We start from the raw sequence: 23,253 nt of genomic DNA, 5'->3' as shown, positions 1-23,253 counted from the left end.
GATGAGCTGCAATAGTGTGCGAATGAGTAACAAAGAGTTCACCCCTCCGCAAAAGACAAAAAGATGATTCAGTAACAAAGGAGAGGGAGAGGGTTTACAGAGAAAAAAAATGAAAAGTGATGAAGAGTGAATGCGCGCGGTGTGCCTTACACTCTCTTATTCAAATTCGCGAACTTTTTTACGTCGGACCTAGTAGGGTCCGACGTAAAATGTCAAATCTACGTCGGACACACAATACATCCGACGTAGATTGGAATTTTTACATCAGACCATACTAGGTCCGACGTAAAAAAGTTCGCGAAAATTATAAAAATGTCACCGCGTCTTTTTTACGTTAGATTTTCGTATTTCCAACATTAAAGAGGTGACTTAATATCCTAATTTTCCACTAATGATACATATTTCGAAGTAAAAAAATACGACTTCGAAAACTCTAGCAAGTTTACATAATTTCTCAATTCATCATTTTTTTTTTCTCCTCCTCACTCAACATTCTCACTCATGTTCAACAACTATATTAATTATACTCACATGTACATTACCTCATTCACGTTTAAATGTATTTGATAAAATTAACTTATAAACTAGCTAAAAGTTTATATCCTATAAAATAAGAGAAAAATTAAGAATTTATAAATTAATGATTGAATTAAAAGTGTTTAGTAAAATTAACCAATTAATTAAATACTTAATTAATAAAATGACATTCATTTATTTGGTAATGGGAGTGAGATAATATGTAGACAATATGATTTCTAAATTATATAATAAGAGTAAAATAAATTAAGATTTCAAGTAAATTAATGAGAATGAGAAACGAGAGTGAGAAAACAAAGTTAAGAACTTATAAGTTGTAAGATGGTACGAAATATAATTTATGACACGTACAAAGATATATTATATCATGTGCTAGAAAAATTAATTTAAATCTTATTTTTATAATTAATATAATTATAAAAAAAAGTTTTTTTATGTATAAATTCAATAATTATTTTTCAATTATTTAATCTTAATATTTATTGTAACATTTCTTCTTTTAAATATTTCTAATTTAAGGATTTCAAATTATATAATACGTGAGACTTACGGTCAAGATCTAGTTAAATATAAATTTTATAAAAGAACTAGTTAGACGGTCCTGAAAATATGTACAGTATTTTTTAATTTTTTATGACTATAAAAGTACTGACAAATGTCGCTGCAACAACAATAGTGATATATAGGGACGGCTTGAATATATTAACCCTTCATGTTAGTCATTTAATTTAATTTAATTTATTATTTTCATGCCAGATAAATCGTATGTTAAATGGTGGGGTGAGGGATTCAGTTCTTGCAAGGATTTTGAACTTGTCCACAACCTTCTGATATGGAAAAAGATTCGTTAGCGTTACTAGATTTGTGTAACGATCTAGCTGGTCACTACCCTCTGCACAGCACACTAGAAACACAACACAGAAAGGAACAAGTGTATACATATAGGGTCTAAAATATATACATATATAAGGTCCAAGTCTAAATAGACTTAAAGTGTACAAAATACATCAAAAGCTACTACACCAAGTAGCTAAAACAACAAAACATCCTAAAAGATCAGCTCCGTCAGCCAGCTGCAAACCTACCACCAGCCACCAACCTATCCCTGCTCTGCTCCCATACACAGTATGATCATCGCAGTCCAAACACCATGGAAACAACAAAGGGTAAGCTAGTAAAATTTAATCGACATACATATATAACAATATGAAAATGAACAGCTACAGCTATCAGCACACTAGCACAGCTTATACTATACCACAACATTCAACCATATCAGCACCGCAAGGCGGCAATATCAGCACTGCATAGCAACAATAACAGCACCACTATAGTGGCTATAACAGCACTGCATAGCAGCAATAACAACACCGACTTAGCGGCTATAATAGCACCACAATAGTGGCTAATACAACACCGACATAGTGGCAATAACAGCACCACAATAGAGGCTAATACCATCATACAACTCAACAATATACAACACAGTCCAAACAGCTCACAGCCCAGCTAACACAGCTCACAACACAGCACCACAAAATACATCTATTACAGCTTAACATCATTTTTCAGCATTATCATCTAGTCAGCACAACATATTCATCAATTACAGCTCAGCTCAGCATAAAACAGCATCCATCAGCAATTTTGACATAAATCAACAACTATCAGCATACAATTCAATATCATCATACGCACCCGGCGCACTCATGGTCGCACCCGGCGCGACACAACCAGAGAGCACCAGAGGTCAAGGCGCCCGACGCAAGAGTGCCCACACCCGGCGTGACCCAGCCAGAGAGCCTAAGGCTCTCACGCGCATGGCACAATACAAATTGCGCCCAGCGCATGCCAGGCAGAGACTCTAAGGAGTCTCACGCGCCCGGCGTGCCCAAACTCACGCCCAGCGGGGAAGGCAGAGACCTCCCAAGGTCTCGTGCCCAGCGTAATCCAAATTGCGCCCAGTGCCCCCATGGTAGAGACTCCCAAGGAGTCTCCACGCCCAGTGCGACAAGGGTCGCGCCTAGCGCAGCACTAGAAAACCCAAAACTTGTCACAACTGATATCGCGCCCAGCGCGGTCCAAATCATGCCCAGCATGGGCCAGCCAGAGACCCACATTCTCAAGCGTACTCGGCGCACTCATCATTGCACCCGGCGGGCTTGCCCAAATGGAGTCTGCTGGCATGAAGAACGGCGCTCAGCGCGAAGCTCAACAGCAACTCACCAAGTTCAAAAATCTTGCCCAAAACCCACAAAAATTCACACTTCCAGCACATGCAATCTAACCAAAATACCACATTTTCATCAAACATCAATAAAAAAACCTCTTTTACAGCATGCAACATCAACTCAATGAAAAACCCCAAAATTTTCTTCAAAAACCCCAAGAACCCCAAAACTCCATTTTCATCAAAACAACCCATCAATCATCAGAAAATCAGCCACTCAATGAGTTTATGAACTCGTTTCCAACAAAACCAGCCAAAGAACTAGATTCCCTTACCTCGGTGAAGAAATCCGAGCTTCGGAAAGACTAAGAAACTTGAACGAGGGGAAGAAGAGCTTGAACAAACGGCAAAAGCTTGAGTTGCTACGGAGGAGAAGAAGAAATCTGAATCACCTACTTAGCAGCACCACCTAAGGTTCCAAAGGCAAGAGTAAGGAGAGTGAAGAAAGTGTTGAGAGAGAGTTGGAGGAGAAAGTGATTCAGCCAAGTGAGTGAGAGTAAAAGTGAGTGAGGGTAAAAATGGGAAAAGAAAGGTAGGGGTCTCACAATTTGAATCGTAATTTTGTTTATACATATTATTTAATGTAATGTAATACAAAGTTGACATAAAAATTATATATAAAAAAATTAATATCTGACTACGTTTATAATATGAAAGGGTCATCGCATTATTCACTTTAGAGATGTTAGAGGATTTAATTCTAAAGATTATATAGTAGGAATAAAAGATTATTGTTGACTTCTAAATTTTATATATGCGATCCAATCATAATAAACTTATTGAAATAACTTTAATGAAATGACAATATTTTTCTTAGATTAAAATTATTTCTGTTTCTATCATATTACCATAAATATTTTGAATCATTTTAATTAGAACTTGACAAAATATGTTTGCATGGAATTAATCATTAAACCCACAAATTTGATCTATTACTATGGAGGGGAGCTAGGTGTTATGAGCAATAGCTATCTCTAAAAACGAACTATAACTACAACTCTACAAGTCAATTGAATATATTTTAGGCCAAATAGTGCTTTATGAAGATTGAATATCTCAAAAGGCTGAGGTTTTATTAAAAATAAAAAAAGGTTAAGTAGCTGGGTTTTATTACTAACCATGCATGCAACGCGTCCTTAAAAAATTACCGCGTGTAACACATTATTATTTATTATCTTTTCTAGATTAAGAGTCAACTAAATGCATTATATATAATTGCTTTCAGATTTATAGAAGATCTGGTTTTATTATTTTAATGATGTCTAATTTAACGCAATCATATACCAAAAGATATACCATCTAATGAACAAATAGTAATTATACCAAATAATAAAAAAATACTGAATTTTTAACATGCAGCATTTAATCTTCTAATTAATAAGGTTTTGAATTGAATTTGAAAATAGAAAAAAATGTGTTGGAGAAAAAAATGCTATTAAAAGTAATAATTAGATATTTAAAAAAAAAAATTAGTCATTTGAATATTTCATATAAATTGTAAAATGGTTAAAGAAAATCATATACCAAATAGTATATTGATGTACATAGATACTTTAATGCAGTCATAATAGGGAGGTTCACAACCAAAGGTTCTTCCCTTTGACAACATTCAACATAGACGACTGTGAAGTTGCTTTGATTTTTCTTTCCCTAGTTAATTATTACAAGTATGTTCTATTCTTGCATGTAGTTTTAAACGCTTCTAAGGTTTTATGTTTTCTTAACATGAAGAGCCCAACGTAATATGATTTGTTGTTATTTATCTTCTTTCTATGATATCACACTCTTGTTTCCCGTGTCTCTCAATCATCTGTCTTTGGATTCGCTGTCTTCTTCTATATGAACCAAATTGAGTGTTTCGGTATCATTCAGTATCTGAGAGACCCTTTAAGTGACCCAGCTGAAATCGGTTGTGTTGCATATGCGTTGAAAAAGTGTCTTACTGTTTATTTTGCAAAGCTGAAATTGTGTTCTTGAAACAAACACTTGTGTCATGTAGTGGATGCATATGCAACTGTCTTTTAAACTAAATACTCCATACAATTGGCATAAACAGTTTACATTTTAAGAAAGACTAGTTTTTTCTTTTTTTCTTGGTTCGTTGTATGTTTAATATTTTTTTTTTCTTATGAAGTTTGCTTTCTGGTGTTTCCTATATATGATAAATTATATTTTTAATTTCTTTACTTATTTTTAGAATTTAATTTAGTCTTATTATTTTTAAAAGATTCAATTCGGGTCTTTAATTTTTAAAAGATGTTCAATGTTATCCTTTCATCCAAATAGATACTAACAACGTTAATGAAATTAGATAAAAAATGATAACATTAAATAATTTATAAAAATTAGAGGACTAAATTATTTTAAAACAGTGGAATCAAATTAAACATTTAAATAATTTAATTTGATCATCTAATTTTCAAATGACATTCAATGATGTCCTTCTTTCAGATTTCATTAACACCATTAATGTAAATTTGGACGGAAGGATAACATTGAATATTTTAAAAAAAATTAAAAATTAAATTGAATTATTTAAAATAATAAAATCAAATTGAAGTTTAAAAATAAATAGGATGACAAAACAATAATTTAACCTATGATTATTTAGTTAGCCTTCCTTATGTTCCTAATAACTTAGGTTTTTTTGGACTTTTTTTTTTGTTGTTTGGGTATAACTCTCCAATACTATGCCAACCCAATTTAAAAGTAAAGTAACAAACATAAATATCTAATGTGTTCTAACAAACTTTGGGTAAGCTTTTATTTTATTTTATTTTATTTTCTCCAGAATACGTAAGGATAAAAATAAGTAAACTAAGTCGTTGAAGGAAAATTAATGGTTCTTGGTTAATATTCAACATATTCATAACTTGTTATGCATGTTTACATAATATCATCAGTTGATTTTCTTATTAATGATTGATATTACTTTATAATTTATACTAATGAAAGGGATATCAAATTTTGATGTATATAAAGTTTGGTCTAATTTATATTTATAATTATCTCTAAGCGATTAAATCACTTTTTTTATTTATTTATTTATTTTCATTTGTTTTACTTTCCATGATATTTAATTTTCAAAAATTTCACCTTTTAAATAACAACTTATTATCTTTTTATTTTTATTTTCAAATGGAGAGGCACGAGACACCTCTTTTTTCTCTTAAGTACGTATTATAAGGAGATAGAGATGTGTAACCATTTTTAAATCTTCATTTTATAGTAAATCATTATATTATTCAAATATTAAAAAGTAAAAAAAAAAAAAAAGACTCATGTTCTCTCTAAATAATCATCCACAATCATCTATTTCACTATATCTTTTATTGTTTTATTAATTTTCAAAAAAATTAAGAGGTTAGAATCTCTTATCTCTACTAGCTCTCAAAAGTAAATGATTCATTCTAGAGGAGTCATAAGCTTTTAGGTGAATTGGTTCATATGATGATATGACAATAAAATTTTATTTCCAAGAGGATTATTTCTAAGATGATAATAGTTCTAAGTTCCACCCTTGCCTTCTATTTCTATTGAATAAATTGAATTTCAGCACAAGGTTTCAAGCCCAAAATATTGTTGCATGGGTTAGTTGCAACCCCCACCTAGCTAAGAAGTAATAAATTTAGCATTTGGAAGACTTGGTTCATGGTGACAGCTGTGTTTCTTATTTTACAATTGATAGGAGCTGCATTCTTTGGTTCAAATATTGTTCAACTTTTAGAAAACAGTTTTTGATGTAGTTATTTTATAAGGTTATTACACAAATATACTTCATAATGATGAATATTGTTCGCTTTGGACCTAAAGTCTTTATGCTTTTGCTTTTGGTCATTATCCAAAAGGCCTCTCTAACATTGCAGTATGTATGTATTTTATAAATTGTTATTTTTTCTCTTATTTTATTAATGTAGGACTTGTTTTCTCGGTAAAGATATGATTCAGTTGCCCTGTATGTTACAGAGTTTGAGCAGAAAAGAGAAGCCAAAATGAAGATGGAGGATTTTTGGAGCATGATTTGTGGGGATTCTGAGTGTGGAAGAAAGCCTTTGTGTTATGATTTCAAGTTTTTGAAAGATCCTTCTACATGCTTCAGCCATTTGTTGGTTATTTGCTTTGATGTGTTACTACTGATCATGGTGTCACTAAAAATGATTCACAAGTCTTCACCGAGATCATTTTGGACTCTAATCCGAATGGAAAGTTATTCAAATTTGCAGTTAGTATCTATCATAATCGATGGTAGTCTTGGGTTGTTGCATTTGTGTTTAGGTATTTGGGTTTTAGAGGAAAAGTTGAGGAAAACGAACACTGCTTTTCCTCTTAATTGGTGGTTATTAGAACTCTTTCAGGGATTCACATGGTTGTTAGTAGGTTTAATCGTAAGTCTTCAGTTGAAGCAACTAACAAGAGTATGGTTATGGTTATTTTCTATTCTTATGTTCTTTGTTTCTGTTATGCTATGTGCTTTTTCCATTTCTCATGCAATTACTAGCAAAGAAATGTCTCTGAAGGCTACTTTAGACGTTCTATCATTTCCAGGAGCAATTTTACTACTCTCATGCACTTATAAAACATGCAAATGTAAAGACACTAATGAAGAAAATGATGAAAGACATTATGCTCCTTTAAATGGCCAGTTCAATGAAGTTGATCCTATTAGCTACGTAACCCCATTTGCCAAAGCTGGATTCTTTAGTAGGATGTCATTTTGGTGGTTGAATCCATTGATGAAAAGGGGTCAAGATAAAACACTTGAGGATGAGGATATCCCAAAGTTGCGGGAGTTAGATCGAGCAGAAACTTGTTACCTTTTGTTTGTAGAACAATTGAACAAACAGAAACAAAAGGAACCGTCATCACTGTCAATTTTGTGGGTAATAATTTTGTGTCACTGGAGAGAGATTTTGATATCAGGGATTTTTGCATTGTTCAAAGTACTCTCTCAATCTGCTGGTCCTTTACTTCTAAATGCCTTTATATTGGTTTCTGAGGGTAAAGGAAGTTTCAAATATGAAGGTTATGTATTGGCCATATCACTTTTCTTTATAAAGATCATAGAATCCCAATCACAAAGGCAATGGTATTTCCGCAGTAGACTTGTTGGGATGAATGTTAAGTCACTGCTTACTACATGCATTTATAAAAAGCTATTGAGGTTATCCAATGTAGCTAAATTGACACACTCTGGTGGTGAGATAATGAATTATGTGACTGTGGATGCTTATAGAATTGGAGAATTCCCATTTTGGTTTCACCAGACATGGACTACAAGCATCCAACTGTGTATTGCATTAGTAATACTTTTCCGTGCTATTGGGCTAGCAACAATTGCCTCATTGGTTGTGATAGTTCTTACTATGCTTTGCAATACTCCACTAGCAAAGTTACAACACAAGTTTCAGACCAAACTCATGGTGGCTCAAGATGAGAGATTGAAGGCTAGTTCCGAGGCTATTGTGAATATGAAAGTGCTAAAACTATATGCATGGGAAAGTCATTATAAAAATGCTATAGAAAAGTTGAGGAATGTGGAACTCAAATTTTTAGCTTCAGTGCAATTAAGAAGGGCATACAATATATTTCTCTTTTGGAGTGCACCTATTTTGGTCTCTGCTGTTTCCTTTTGGGCATGTTACTTTCTGAACATTCCTTTACATGCAAATAATGTATTTACCTTTGTGGCTACTTTACGCCTTGTGCAAGAGCCAATAACAGCCATCCCAGATGTTGTTGGGGCAGTCATTCAAGCAAAAGTTGCATTTGCTCGGATTGTTAAATTCCTCAAAGCATCTGAACTGGAAAGTGAAAATTTCAAGAACAAGTGTTTTGATGATAATATTAGAGGCTCAATTTTAATCGAATCTGCTGACTTTTCATGGGAAGGTAATGCATCAAAGCCTACTTTGAGGAACATAAACTTGGAGGTTAAACAAAGGCAAAAGGTGGCTATTTGTGGACAAGTTGGCTCAGGAAAATCAACCCTCTTAGCAACAATTCTTGGAGAAGTTCCTAAGACAAAGGGAAATGTAATCTTTTATTCTTTGTTTGCTCATAAAATACCATATGAAAACTTGTGATGCTTTGGTTGGTTATAATATGAATGACATTCCTACTTTTCTGTCACCAAGTATATTTAGTAAATGTCCTCACCATATTGCAGGGAAGCATTCATGTCCTTAATTTAACCAGTAATGTTATGAATGTCTAATTCATTTTCTGATTTACAGATTGAAATTTATGGGAAGTTTGCATATGTTTCGCAAACAGCATGGATACAGACGGGTACAATACGGGAAAATATTTTGTTTGGATCTGATTTGGACATGCATAGATATCAAGAAACACTTCATAGATCTTCACTAGTTAAGGACATTGAGCTGTTTCCCCATGGTGACTTAACTGAAATAGGTGAGAGAGGAACTAACTTGAGTGGAGGTCAAAAGCAGCGAATTCAACTTGCTCGTGCTCTTTATCAGAATGCTGATGTATATCTCTTGGATGATCCATTCAGTGCTGTTGATGCAAATACAGCCACAAATTTGTTTAATGTAATGACATCTTCCTTTCATCAAATGCTGCTTGTATATTTGTCATTCTTTACTGAAAGATGTCTTCGAATCTTGGCAGGAATACATCATGGAAGGACTAAAAGGGAAGACTGTCTTACTCGTGACTCATCAAGTTGACTTTCTCCCAGCGTTTGATTCTGTTTTGGTAATTTCATTCATCTTAAGGCATTAATTTAGAATGCCAATGCCACTGTTCATCTTTCATATCTCTGTTTCCTGCCATGTAACTAGCAATTGTTGATTCGTAATGAACTAATTGGTTTCATTTTTGTTTTGTTTCAATATCTTTCTTGTTTATCCTGCTTCTACCTATTTGGTTTAACATGTTAGGCTAAAGAACGAGACCTGTCGATTATTATGCTGTTTTTCACCCATGTATCATAATTAATACTTTTAACATTTCCTAAGGAAAATACCTGTTAAATTACTATCAAGACTTTAACATTAAATACTTTTCGAAGATGAGTGGAATCTACTAGAGAAGATAATTAATTTTCCAGAATCAATAATAACAAGGTTCCTCAATTCAGAAAGAAATGGACTGTTTTGACTTTAGAAGCTTCTATTTGAGCTCTTGTTCCTGCTATAGTAGTTTTTGCCACTTCATTTTAATGTTGCTAAGTGAGTAGTAAATTATTGTTTAGTTACCAACAAGTTGTTGGTCCAAGTGGTACTGCACTCAGTTTCCTTAAGTAAGATCTCGAATTGAACATGGTTAAAAGGAGAGATCCCACTAAAGGTGATCAGTCATGTTCTCTCACAAAGATTATTTATCGGTAAAATTAGTGGATATTTCGTACGAATAACATGGTTATCCAAAAAAAAATCATTGTTTAGTTATTTTTCAGTCATTTTTTTCCAACTTGGACTTTGTAACTGAGTTATTTTCCATTATAGTTCATGTCAGATGGAGAAATCCTACAGCAAGCTCCTTATCACCATATTTTGAGCTCAAGCCAAGAATTCCAAGACCTTGTCAATGCTCACAAAGAAACTTCTAATTCTAATCAATTTGTGAGTGTTACATCTTCCCAGAGAAATTTGACTTCTGATAGAGAGATTACACAAGCTTTCATGGAGAAGCAGTTTAAAGCAACAAATAGAGATCAATTAATTAAGCAAGAAGAGAGAGAGACAGGGGACACAGGGTTGAAGCCTTACAGGCAGTATCTGAATCAGATGAAAGGCTATATATACTTTTCTATGGTTTCCCTTTGTTACATTGCCTTCGTTATTTGCCAGATATTGCAAAACTCATGGATGGCAGCAAATGTTGACAATCCCTATGTCAGCTCGTTACAATTGATTCTTGTTTACATCTTGATTGGAGCAATTTCAACTATTTTCTTACTGATCAGATGTCTAACTACAGTTTCCTTGGGTATTAAATCATCACAAAATTTATTTGTACAGTTGATGGATTCACTTTTTCGTGCACCAATGTCATTTTATGACTCTACACCGATGGGAAGAATACTTAGCAGAGTAAGCATATAAACAATTTCTTTGCAATGAAATATAATGAAGGTAATAGTATTTTGACTGTCATTTCCTTGTCAAGGTCTCATCAGATTTGAGCATTGTGGATCTCGATATACCCTTCAGCCTTGGTATATCTGTTGGAGGACCTATAATTTGTTGTTCTAATCTTTTAGTTTTAGCAATTGTCACTTGGCAAGTCTTGGTTGTCTCTATACCAATGGTGTACATTGCGATTTGCTTGCAGGTAATTAACAGATTCTTCTTTGAAATATATTGTAATAGAGAAATAGTGTCTTCTTTTTAATTTCTATTGGCACATACATTTACATAAACCTCAATTTTGTACGAGGAGCTGATATGTTTTAAGCCTTCTCTACTTTAGCCTTTCAAATACTTGGAAGGTAAGCATATTAAAGATTTGTTCTTTCTGTTTTTGAATAGAGATACTTTTTTGCCTCTGCCAAAGAAGTGATGCGGATGAATGGCACAACAAAATCCTTTGTAGCTAATCATTTTGCTGAAACTGTTGCTGGAGTTGTGTTAAGAAAAACCAGAACAGAGAAGTTGAAACAGAAAAAACTGGAACAGAGAAGTTGAGTTTCTGGTTTTTTTTTGTTTCAATGAAAGGAAGAAAAGTGGTTACACAATTTCATTATTCATTTCCACACTCTCCGTAGAGTTGCATTACATCAAATATATGACAAGAGAGATTTCTGATATGCATATCATATGCTACAGTAAATCTCCACAAAATAAAGATAAACACTCCTTTTTACCTAAACATTTGTCCAAGCAACAAACAAATCTCTTGAAATATGGATTTCCACTTAATTATACCTAACCACACCAAATGCAACTAAGATACAAACAGACATAAATATTTAATATTTTCTTAAAGTATCTAGAAAAATCTTAACTTCTAACACTCCTCCTTGAGATTTTTCTTACATACTCCAAGCTTAGATCTTAGCATTTCAAACTTGCTCTTTGAGAGAGCTTTGGTCATAATGTCTGCAATTTGATTCTCAGAGCTGCAATGCTTCAAGCTGACTTCCTTTGATTTTTCTGCTTCTCTGATGGCATGATATTTCACTTTGATGTGTTTGGTTCTACCATACTGGACAGGATTTTTTGCAATTGCAATGGCTGATTTATTATCAACCCATATGATAGTAGCCTCATTTTGATGTTGTTTCACATCACACAAAATTTTTCTAAGCCAAATAGCATGATTTGCAGCTGCTGCAGCTGAAATATACTCAGCTTCAGCAGAGGATTGAGCCACTACTTCTTGTTTCTTTGAATTCCATGTGAAGACACCACTCCCAAATGAGAAAACATAGCCAGAGGTGCTCTTGGAATCATCTATGCTACCTGCCCAGTCACTATCAGCATATCCTTGAAGCTCTCCACTCTCATTTTGTAGAAACCACAAACCATAATCAGTTGTACCCTTTAAATACCTCAAAACTCGTTTTGCTGCACCATAATGAGCTTGACTAGGGGAATGCATAAACCTGGACAGCAAACTAGCAGCAAACATTATGTCAGGTCTGGTGGCTGAGAGATACAACAAACTTCCAATTAAGCTTCTATATAAAGAAGCATCAACTTTAGCAATAGCATCATTAAGTGATAGCTTTTCATTTATAACAAGTGGAGTGTCCACTGGTTTACATTTCTCCATATGAAACTTTTTCAATATCTCCAAGACATATTTTCTTTGGGAAATGAAGATTCCTGCATCACATTGGTATATCTCCATTCCAAGAAAATAATTCATTTGTCCCAAATCTGACATTTCAAATTCATTCTCCATATCATGCTTGAATTGTCTAAGGGAATCAAAATCACTCCCTATGACCAGCATATCATCAACATATAATGATATAATGAGCTTCACTTCATTCTGGGACCTTTTTACATACAGAGTAGCTTCATTTTCACTTCTTTCAAAGCCTTTTTGCAAAAGGTAATTATCAATTCTGGTATACCAAGCCCTTGGTGCCTGTTTCAACCCATAAAGAGCTTTATGGAGTTTGTAGACTTTATTTTCACTTCCCTTAACTTGAAAACCTTCAGGTTGATCAACATAGATGTCTTCTTCAAGAAAACCATTTAAAAAGGCTGACTTCACATCAAAATGATAGATCTTCCAACCAAATTTTGCTGCCAATGCCACTAGCATTCTGATTGTATCATGTCTTGCCACAGGAGCAAATGTATCTAAGAAATCAACTCCATACTGTTGATGATAGCCTTTAACAACCAATCTAGCCTTAAGTTTGTTTACAGAACCATCATAATTAAGTTTGGTTCTATAAACCCACTTAAGACCAATTACCTTTTGATTAATTGGCCTGTCCACAAGCTGCCAGGTATTATTTTTCTCGATCATATTCATCTCCTCCTGCATAGCAACTCTCCAACCTTCAAGTTCAGCAGCTTCAGCATATTCTTTTGGTTCCAGTGCAGCAACATTACACCTTTCGTAAATTTCAGCTAGATCTCTTGTGCCTCTAACTGGAAAATCATCATCATCCAAATTTTGTTCTTCACTTTCTGAATTTTGTTCTTGGAGATTGTCAACTTCAAGTTGCCTTTTGTTTGAGGCTTCTGCTTTGGATTTCTCCCAATTCCATCTAGATAGCTCATCAAACTTGACATTTCTGCTGACAAGAATCTTCTTTGTTGCTGGATTATAAATTCTATAACCTTTAGAGTAACTGCTGTACCCCAAGAAAATACCAACTTCAGATTTCTGATCCAATTTATCTCTTTTCACTTCTGGAACAAGAGCATAACACACACAACCAAAAACTTTGAGATGCTCTACTGAAGGCGTTCTTCCATGCCATGCCTCAAATGGTGTGTTACCCTTCAAGGCTTTAGTGGGCAACAAATTCAGTAAGTATACTGAAGTATTAACAGCCTCAGCCCAAAAAGTTTTAGGAAGGCCCTTTTCAAAGAGCAAACACCTTGCCATTTCCATAACTGTTCTGTTCTTCCTTTCACTCACTCCATTTTGTTGAGGAGTGTAAGGAACAGTTAATTGATGCTGAATTCCAACCTGCTCACAGAATTTTTTGAACTCTCCTGCTGTGTATTCAGTTCCATTATCGGATCTTAGTCTTTTAACTTGAAGTCCAGTCTCATTTTCAACCATAAACTTGAACTTCAGAAAATTGGCAAATACATCTGACTTTTTCTTTAAGAAAAACACCCAACTCATTCTTGTATAGTCATCTATAAATAGCAGAAAGTATTTGCTGCCATTTAAAGATGTTGTGCTCATTGGACCACACACATCAGTATGTACAAGTTGTAATTTTTCAGTGGCTCTCCAGCTAGCTTCTTTTGGAAATGGTAGTTTCCTTTGCTTTCCATATTGGCATACATCACACAAATTAGCATTATCTTGGATTGCAGGCAGATTTTTAACTAAGTCATTTGAACTCATACGCTTTAAAGTAGAGTAGCTAAAATGTCCAAGTCTTTTATGCCATAAGAAAGAATCATTTACTGCACTTGGAAAAGCATGCATGGCTGTTTGTTTCCATTCTATTGGAAAACTTTTATCTCTCATTCTAATAGTCATTAATTCACATCCAGAAGGATCAATTATTTTGCACTTCATATCTTCAAAATGCAAAACATAATTCTTTTCAAGCATTTGCCCCACACTTAAAAGGTTTAGATTTATCTCCGGTACAAACAAAACATCATAAATATACTTGGTACCTGAGGGAGTTTCAACAGCAACAACTCCTTTGCCTTTGACATCAACACATTCTCCATTGCCAATGGTGACTTTGGAGAGGTATGACAGATCAAGTTCCTTGAAAATGCTAGCATCATGAGTCATATGATTTGTACATCCACTGTCTATGAGCCAAGCTTCTTTGTTATTGCTTACAGAATAACAAGAAGCAACAAATAATTGCTCCTCAATTTGTTCTTGATGCTCAGCAACTTGAGCTTGCTGTCCTTGGAGCTTTACTTTGTTTTTGCAGACCTTCTCCACATGGCCAAGTTGGTTGCATGCCCTACATTTGACTCCAGGTCTGAACCAGCAAAAATTTTCTGTATGATTTTTCTTTTTACAATGAGGGCAAGGTGGATACTTTTCCTTCCAAGCTCCTCCTTTGTTTCTGTCTTCTTCCTTTTTCCCTTGACCTTTTTTTCCACCAAATGGCTTTTTACCAAAGCTATTGCTGCCTTGATCTTTGCCTTTGGTGTTAGCTGCAAAAGCACCTTCAACATTTTCTTCCATTCTTAAAGACCTTCTCTGTTCAGTAGCTTGCAGAGCATTCACAAGTTCTGCAAGTGATATTTGAGAAAAATCCTTGTTTTCTTCAAGAGATGAGATTTTTGATTCAAACCTCTCAGGAAGACAAACCAAGACTTTCTCCACAACTCTTTGATCACTAAGTTCTTCACCTAGCAATCTGATTTGTGTAACCACCTTAGAGAGCCTATCAGAAAACTCCTTCACTGTTTCAGACTCCTTCATTTTGATTGCTTCAAATTCTCTTCTCAGATTCAGCACCTTCATCCTCCTTGTTCTTTCACTGCCTTGGAACTCCTCCTTGAGTTTGTCCCAAGCCTCTTTTGCTGTATCAAGATTCAAAATCTTGATAAAAACATCGTCATGAACAGCTGCTTGTATGATGGCAAGTGCTCTGCCTTCTTTAGCCACTTCATCATTGTGAAATCTTATCTGAGCCATAGTTGGGTTGTCTGGTAAAGGAGCTGGATTGCTTCCATTTTCCACCACTTCCCACAAACTTTGAGCTCTGAGATAAGTTCTCATCTTTGCAGCCCACAAATCATAATTTTCTCCAGCAAAAACTGGAGGTGGAGGTAAAGAGCTGCTACCGGAAGCCATTCTGGTTTTGGTGGGTGTTCTGATACAGGTTTTCTGGTTGGTTTTCACTCACTCACAGGCCCTCTGTTTTTCAGATTTTTTTTTTTCTCCCTCACAGACCCTAAAAGATCAATGGAGCTCTTGATACCATGTTAAGAAAAACCAGAACAGAGAAGTTGAAACAGAAAAAACTGGAACAGAGAAGTTGAGTTTCTGGTTTTTTTTTGTTTCAATGAAAGGAAGAAAAGTGGTTACACAATTTCATTATTCATTTCCACACTCTCCGTAGAGTTGCATTACATCAAATATATGACAAGAGAGATTTCTGATATGCATATCATATGCTACAGTAAATCTCCACAAAATAAAGATAAACACTCCTTTTTACCTAAACATTTGTCCAAGCAACAAACAAATCTCTTGAAATATGGATTTCCACTTAATTATACCTAACCACACCAAATGCAACTAAGATACAAACAGACATAAATATTTAATATTTTCTTAAAGTATCTAGAAAAATCTTAACTTCTAACAAGTTGTGACAATAAGGGCTTTTGAGGAGGAAGCTCGTTTCTTTGATAAGAATCTTGATCTAATTGATATCAATGCCAGTGCTTTCTTCCATAGTTTTTCTTCAAATGAATGGTTGATCCAACGCTTAGAAATGGTCTCTGCAGTAGTTCTCGCCTCTGCAGCGCTTTGCATGGTTATGCTTCCACCCGGGACTTTCGCCCCTGGTAGGACTTTTGGTCATTGTGACCTCTGAAATGTCATTCTTTGAGTACTATCCTCAAAATTATTTTCTTTTTTCCTCAGAAAGTAGCATTAACTTTCTTGGTGCATGCTTCTTAATTTCAATATCCTTTTTTCCAGGATTTATTGGCATGGCTCTCTCTTATGGATTTTCCCTAAACGCTTCTCTAGTAGTTTCAATTCAAAGTCAATGCAATCTAGCAAATTATATAATATCTGTAGAAAGGATAAATCAATATATGCATATTCCAAGTGAGGCCGAAGAAGTAATAGAAGGAAATCGCCCTCCTTTGAATTGGCCAGTTGCAGGAAAAGTGGAAATACATGATCTGCAGGTACTTGTTTAATTACATATCTTAAAATTTGCAGGATAGTGTTATAAAATATAAGAGTTTAAATGAACTGCACAATTTTCTGGTGTATACCGAAAACAGATAAGATATAGGCTTGAAGGGCCACTTGTACTCCATGGTATCACTTGCACATTTGTAGGAGGGCACAAGATTGGTATTGTTGGCAGGACAGGCAGTGGGAAATCCACTCTTATAGGTGCTTTATTTCGTCTTGTGGAGCCAGCTGGTGGAAAAATTGTAGTTGATGGCATAGACATCTCTTCTATTGGCCTTCATGATTTGAGGTCACGTTTTTGTATTATACCTCAGGATCCTACCCTTTTCAATGGAACAGTTAGATATAATTTGGACCCTTTATCTCAACATTCTGATCAAGAGATATGGGAGGTAACACTTTGTTACATTCATTTTATCATGGATTTTCAGAGCAAATATGGACTAATTCATGCATAATATAAACTCAGGTTCTTGGTAAATGTCAATTGCGAGAAACTGTTCAAGAGAAAGAAGATGGCCTCAACTCCTCAGGTACAACTTAAAGTTTCAGAATTTTATTGTTTAATTATCCTTTTAGTCCTTATAGTTTCATAAACTTTTATCTTTTAATTTCTATAGTTACAAAACATTCCCTTTTTGTTCCTATACATACAGCTTTTGTTTCTAGTCCCTATCGTTATCATATACTGCTATAGGGATTACAATCTAAAGTTATGAAATTATAAAGACTAAAAGGAAACAAAAATAGTATGTATAAATTAAGACTAAAATGAAATATTTTTAATTATAGAGACTAAAAATAAAGTTCATGAAACTTTAAGGACCACAAGGGTAATTAAACCAAAATTTTACTATACTGCAAGAGCTTTTTTCCTAATTAGTAATGACTCATTGAAATTGTTACTTAGTTGTTGGAGAGGGATCAAACTGGAGCATGGGACAAAGACAACTATTCTGTTTGGGGCGTGCTCTTTTGAGAAGAAGTAAAATATTGGTGTTGGATGAAGCAACTGCATCAATTGATAACATAACTGATATGATTCTGCAGAAAACCATTAGGACTGAGTTTGCAGATTGCACAGTGATCACAGTAGCTCACAGAATACCAACCGTGATGGATTGTACAATGGTTCTTTCAATCAGTGAAGGTAAGTTGCATATTGACTGCATTTTATATCATTTAACAAACTTTTAAGACTAGTCCTTAAGTCTACTTCCATTTTCTAATGTTGATACCAAACTATCCTTTTATAAAAATTGAACATTTAAGAGTGCAAATACCACTTGGTTTGAGCAACACAACACATAGGTTTGTTGTTGAGAAAAGGGTCTGGTTGCATAGCATTAACGTAGATGGTAATATGATAAACAATAAGGTAATTGATTTAACATTTCCGTACACTTCCATGGCTTATAAATGATAACTTATAAATTATGGGTTACCTGATTTCACACTTGAAGACAACAAACAAAGAAGTTGAAGAGTATTTCTTATCATTTACATGTTTTCTTCAAAGAAAAGGATATTGTATTAACAGGAAATTTGGTGGAATATGATGAACCAATGAGCCTAATGAAGACTGAAGGATCACTATTCAGGCAGCTTGTCAATGAATACTACTCTCATTTTCAATCTACTATAGAATCACGTTGATGCTGGAAAATTGGTTTTATTGTGAACTAGACATGGACTTGCGGTGCGGTTTATTGAAATTTCATGTTTTTATATAATATTTTAATATATGTATATCAAAATTTTGTAACATGATAATTATTATTTTGGAATGTAAAGATATGAAATAAATATATGAAAATTGTTATATATTAATCACATAATATTTATAGTTGCTAGGTTTTTATGGATTACATCACAAAATTGTGTTCACACTGTTCTATTAAAAATCGTTAAAAATAAACATTGAGGAAAACGTTAGGGATTGTACTTATATATGTAGATATATGATTTGTTGTTAATGAGTTATAATAAAATAAGATAATAGTATGGAATCACACGGAAGAATTTTTTGTGAGATGAAAATATTTTAGACACATTTTAAATTGATGTATCAATGCAATACAAAATAATTCAACTTTTACATTATAACAGAGTTGTAACTGTCTCGTGTCTACGACGGGTCACACGTTTGCATATATATGATTTGTATAGAATAATGAAAATAGAGCTATATGAATGGAGACATTAGGGTTTTTAATTATGGAGGAATAAGATTTGTTGTTATGGAGTTATATCAAAATAAGAAGGTAGTATAGAATCACACATAAATATTTTTGCTAACATGACAACATTATTTTAGAGATATTTTAAATTGATTTATCAATGTAATATAGAGTAATTCAACTTTTTATATTATAATGCCGTTACAACTGTCTCGTGTTTGCTACGGTCATGTATATATATATATATATATATATATATATAAATGACTTGTATAGAATAATGAAAATAAAGTTCCATGACGGGAGAAATTAGGGTTTGTACTTAAGAAGGTATATGATTTGTTGTTAAGGAATTATATCAAAATTAAGAGGATAGTATATAATCACATGTAAGGATTTTTGCTAACATGACATTTTAAATTAACGTGTCGATATAATAAAGAGTAACTCAAGTTTTATATTATAATGGAGTTGTGACTGTCTCGTGTCTGCAATGAGTCATGTGTTTGCATATATAGGATTTGTATAGAGTAACAAAAATAGAGCTCCATGAAGGGAGAAATTTGGGTTTGTTCCTACGAAGGTATATGATTTGTTGTTAAGGAGTTATATCAAATTAAAAGGATAATATATAATCACAAGTATTGGAATCCAAGAATGTAAATAATTCAAAATTTGGAGGAGCGAACCTATAGATCTAATGGCGCGAAGAGAAAGATAGGGAGGTTTACCGATTGAGATTGATGTAATTCTGGCGCGGAGGTGGATGCGTGCGACGCTTTGTTCTTCCTACCTGGGAGGAGTTTGCAGAAATGAAGGTTTTGCGAAAATCGAAAGCAAGAAGTTGAAATTGAAACGTACCAGGCTTCCGAGAAGCTGGCGTGTGCTTCACTCTCGTCATGGGATTCAGTGGAAGAAGAAAACTAAACGAATTCACTTTTCCGAATTTGTTTTCTTCAGTTTCGCCTTCAAAAGCGATGCAGTTTGCCTCCATTTTCATTTTTTCCCCAAAATACCCCTGCGTACTTTGTTTTAAAAATGTTTTTTTTAGTTTTATTTTAATAAAAAAAATTATTGAACGTTCTGGCGGTTTAAAACCGCCAAAAAGTGGCAACACTTGTAACTATTACCATTCCTGCGGTTTAAAACCGCCAGAAAGTGTCAATAATTTGTAGCACTTGCCATCCTTACCACAAATGTAACATTTTTTGGCAGTTTATGGAAACCGCAAAAAAAAAACCGCCAGTAATTACCTATTTTTTTGTAGTGTTAATAAGCAAACATTACTTGCCTGCACAATTTTCTTTTTTCTGGACATAAGTAACCTTTAGCCAAACTTACAAGAAAAACAAAAAACTGCATAGACTTTAAAATATTTAATTATGAAAGTGGAAAAATCTCAACTACTAACACTCCTCCTTGAGATTTTTCTTCATTACTTCAAGCTTTGATCTTTATAATCCTTTACACTTCTTTGTTTGATCTCCTTAAAGTAGATAAGCATCAACAAATTTAACATCTTTGAGCTTAACATTAATTTTCTCACTTGAAATAAAAATCCTTGCAATTTCCTTAATCCATTTTCCATCTTGAAAAACCCTTTCTATGAGAGTTGTAGCAACGTTATAAACATTGTTCTTCTTCATAAAATATATCATTAAGTTGATAAGAAGTAGTACAATAATTTCAACTAAAATTTTCCAATTAAAAAATTTATTTCCTCCATTGGCCAAAGTCACTTTATCATGAGTAGCTTCTATTGTGAGCCCATTTGAATCACATTTTAGACTTTGAAATGTTCCTTCAAGTGACCCATTTTTCAAACCTTCATCTTTATTTAAAATAGCATGCATGACTTTTTTCTTCCACCCTATTAAAAACCATTATCTCTCATTTTAATGGACATAAGCTCATACCCGAAAGGATAAAAAATTGTGCATCCCATATTTTTAAATCACAAAGAATAAATATTTTCAAGCATTTGTCCCACACTCAAAAGGTTTTGATTTATTCCAGGCACAAGGCACTATAAGAAAATGACGATTTTGCGACAGTTATATAGCCTACATTGCGACGGTTAGAACTGTCGCAAAGACACTATCGCGACAGTTCACCAACTGCAACAGAAATGTCCGTCACAAGTGAATTTTGTGACGGTTACTGGAACCATTGCACAAACCGTTGCAAAATTAGAATTGTGACCCTTATAGTATCTGGCGCACTAACTGCCTCTAAATCAGTCGTTAAATATTTATTTTTTATTTTATTAAATTTTATAGACGTCTCAAATTCGGTTGTTATTCTTCTCAAAAATTCTATTTCACAATACTTCACTTTTTAGCATGTTTTGTCCTTACTTACACAGTTTCTGGGAAACTTCCCAAAATGTCACCTATCCCTATATTACTCCAAGTAAGCATACTTAACTGTGGAGTTCTGATGAGATAAGCTACAGAAAAGTAGATATACATGTTATCAGTATAAGTAGTACAAATTAATTCATTTAAGTCATTCTCAACTATACAATTTCATACTTATATTATCTTTGGATCACTCTCATTCCGGTGTATCCAAACCATTATAAATATATAATAATTATATTACTAATAATAATTATATTACTAATAATAATTATATTATATTCAATTAATCTTTATTTATATATATATATATATACTTACTTTTATAATTAACAATCTACTTATTTCTATTTAAAATTAATATTATGATACAATTTAAATTATTTATTTTAAATTTAAAAGTTTAATAAATAATAATTTATATATTTTAAAATGAGAAAAGTTATAATAACACCGGTGTAACTTTTACTAAGTATTACACCGCTGAATAATTTTATATTAAATGTGAATTTTGTAAATCCAACCGTTGGATTAAAAGTGTATATCACTTTATATGTTTATATCAAATTTTATTAAAATTAAACAACTTGAAGGTAATCAAAGTATTCATATTTTAGTATATTTTGAATTATATATATTATGTCAATTTTATTTTACAAGAATGAAGTTTCAAATCATCTTGAATTAATATAAAATTTTGTATATGATGTAAGAGTAAAAACTTTTAATCTAACGGTTGAATTTATAAAATTCACATTTAATATAAAGTTATTGAACGGTGTAATACTTAGTAAAAGTTACATTAGTATATTATTATAACCTTTCTCTTTTAAAATATTATTTTTATAAATTAAATTTTAACAATTTAAATAAATTATTAATTAACTTAATTTATTTATTCATCTTAAATCTAAGATATAAAATTCAAAAAATGTATTTATCCTTGTTTTATTTTCTAATCAATTTTTTCTATATTAATTATTAATAAAATTTAATAACTTTTAATTTAATAATTGGATCGATAAAATTCAACTTACACCATGAGTTATTGAGCGGGGTAACTTTATAAAGAGTTACTTAGTGAGTCATTTGATTCCTCCTCCTCCTCCTCCTCTCTCTCTCTCTCTCTCTCTATATATATATATATATATATATTTATATTTAAAATTTTGTTGGTGATAATTGTGTATCTCATATTAAACAAAATATATATAAAATTATTAATAAAATATAAGTTAATTAAGATAATATAATACTTTCAAAAGAAAAATATTACTTTTGGTCTAGTCTACTATTAAATGTGTTTTTAATCCTAAACTTTATCAAATTTCACCGTAACTTTTGAACAAAATAATATTTAGTTTGTACTAAAAATAACTTTTAAATTCTAATTAAATAGTGGTTATATATATGTGTGTGTGTATTATATTCAAACCTAGAAGTGATTTTTAAGTTAATATGTGTGAAAAGATAATTTAATTTATCAAATATCTCATATTTAATTAACCATTAAAATAATAAATTTCATAAATTATTTATTAGTTGTTCAATATTCTCGATTTAATCCACAATTAAGATGTATTATTAATTTCACTAACACATAAAAAAATGTAACACACACACACACACACACACACACACACACACACACACATATATATATATATATATATATATATATATATATTAAATTTTTAGCTTCCTAGGATTAACATAAAACTTTTTTATTCTATAATAATTTAAAAGATAGAGAAATAAAATTAATATAGTATATTAAAGTATTTTTTTCCTTTTTAACATTTCTAAATGTAATTACATGTCATTATGATTTTATTTTTATATTTTTTATTGAAAGTAAAATTATAAAATTTTAGAGTGTGCATGACAACAAAATACTAAAACTAACTAACCCTTGATT

At 32.6% G+C, this 23,253-nt stretch overlaps 1 protein-coding gene across 1 annotated transcript; it reads left to right on the top strand.

Moving 5' to 3' along the window:
- The first annotated feature begins 291 nt into the window (after positions 1-291).
- LOC109790960 (ABC transporter C family member 10) lies at positions 292-18,625 on the top strand. The gene is made up of 12 exons (XM_083062469.1): positions 292-8,799; positions 9,001-9,321; positions 9,401-9,487; positions 10,240-10,827; positions 10,904-11,068; positions 11,266-11,416; positions 16,231-16,431; positions 16,568-16,782; positions 16,882-17,187; positions 17,265-17,328; positions 17,706-17,945; positions 18,336-18,625. The coding sequence occupies exons 1-12, from the start codon at positions 6,760-6,762 to the stop codon at positions 18,449-18,451; spliced, it is 4,494 nt and encodes a 1,497-aa protein (XP_082918595.1). The 5' UTR covers positions 292-6,759; the 3' UTR covers positions 18,452-18,625.
- The last annotated feature ends 4,628 nt before the right edge of the window (positions 18,626-23,253 follow it).

Source organism: Cajanus cajan, chromosome 1, assembly GCF_000230855.2.
Source record: "Cajanus cajan strain Asha chromosome 1, NIPB_CcT2T_4, whole genome shotgun sequence".
NCBI classification, from domain to species: Eukaryota; Viridiplantae; Streptophyta; class Magnoliopsida; order Fabales; family Fabaceae; genus Cajanus; species Cajanus cajan.
The sequence above is the reverse complement of the archived record's forward strand: the minus strand, read 5'-3'. Positions and strand labels throughout refer to the sequence as shown.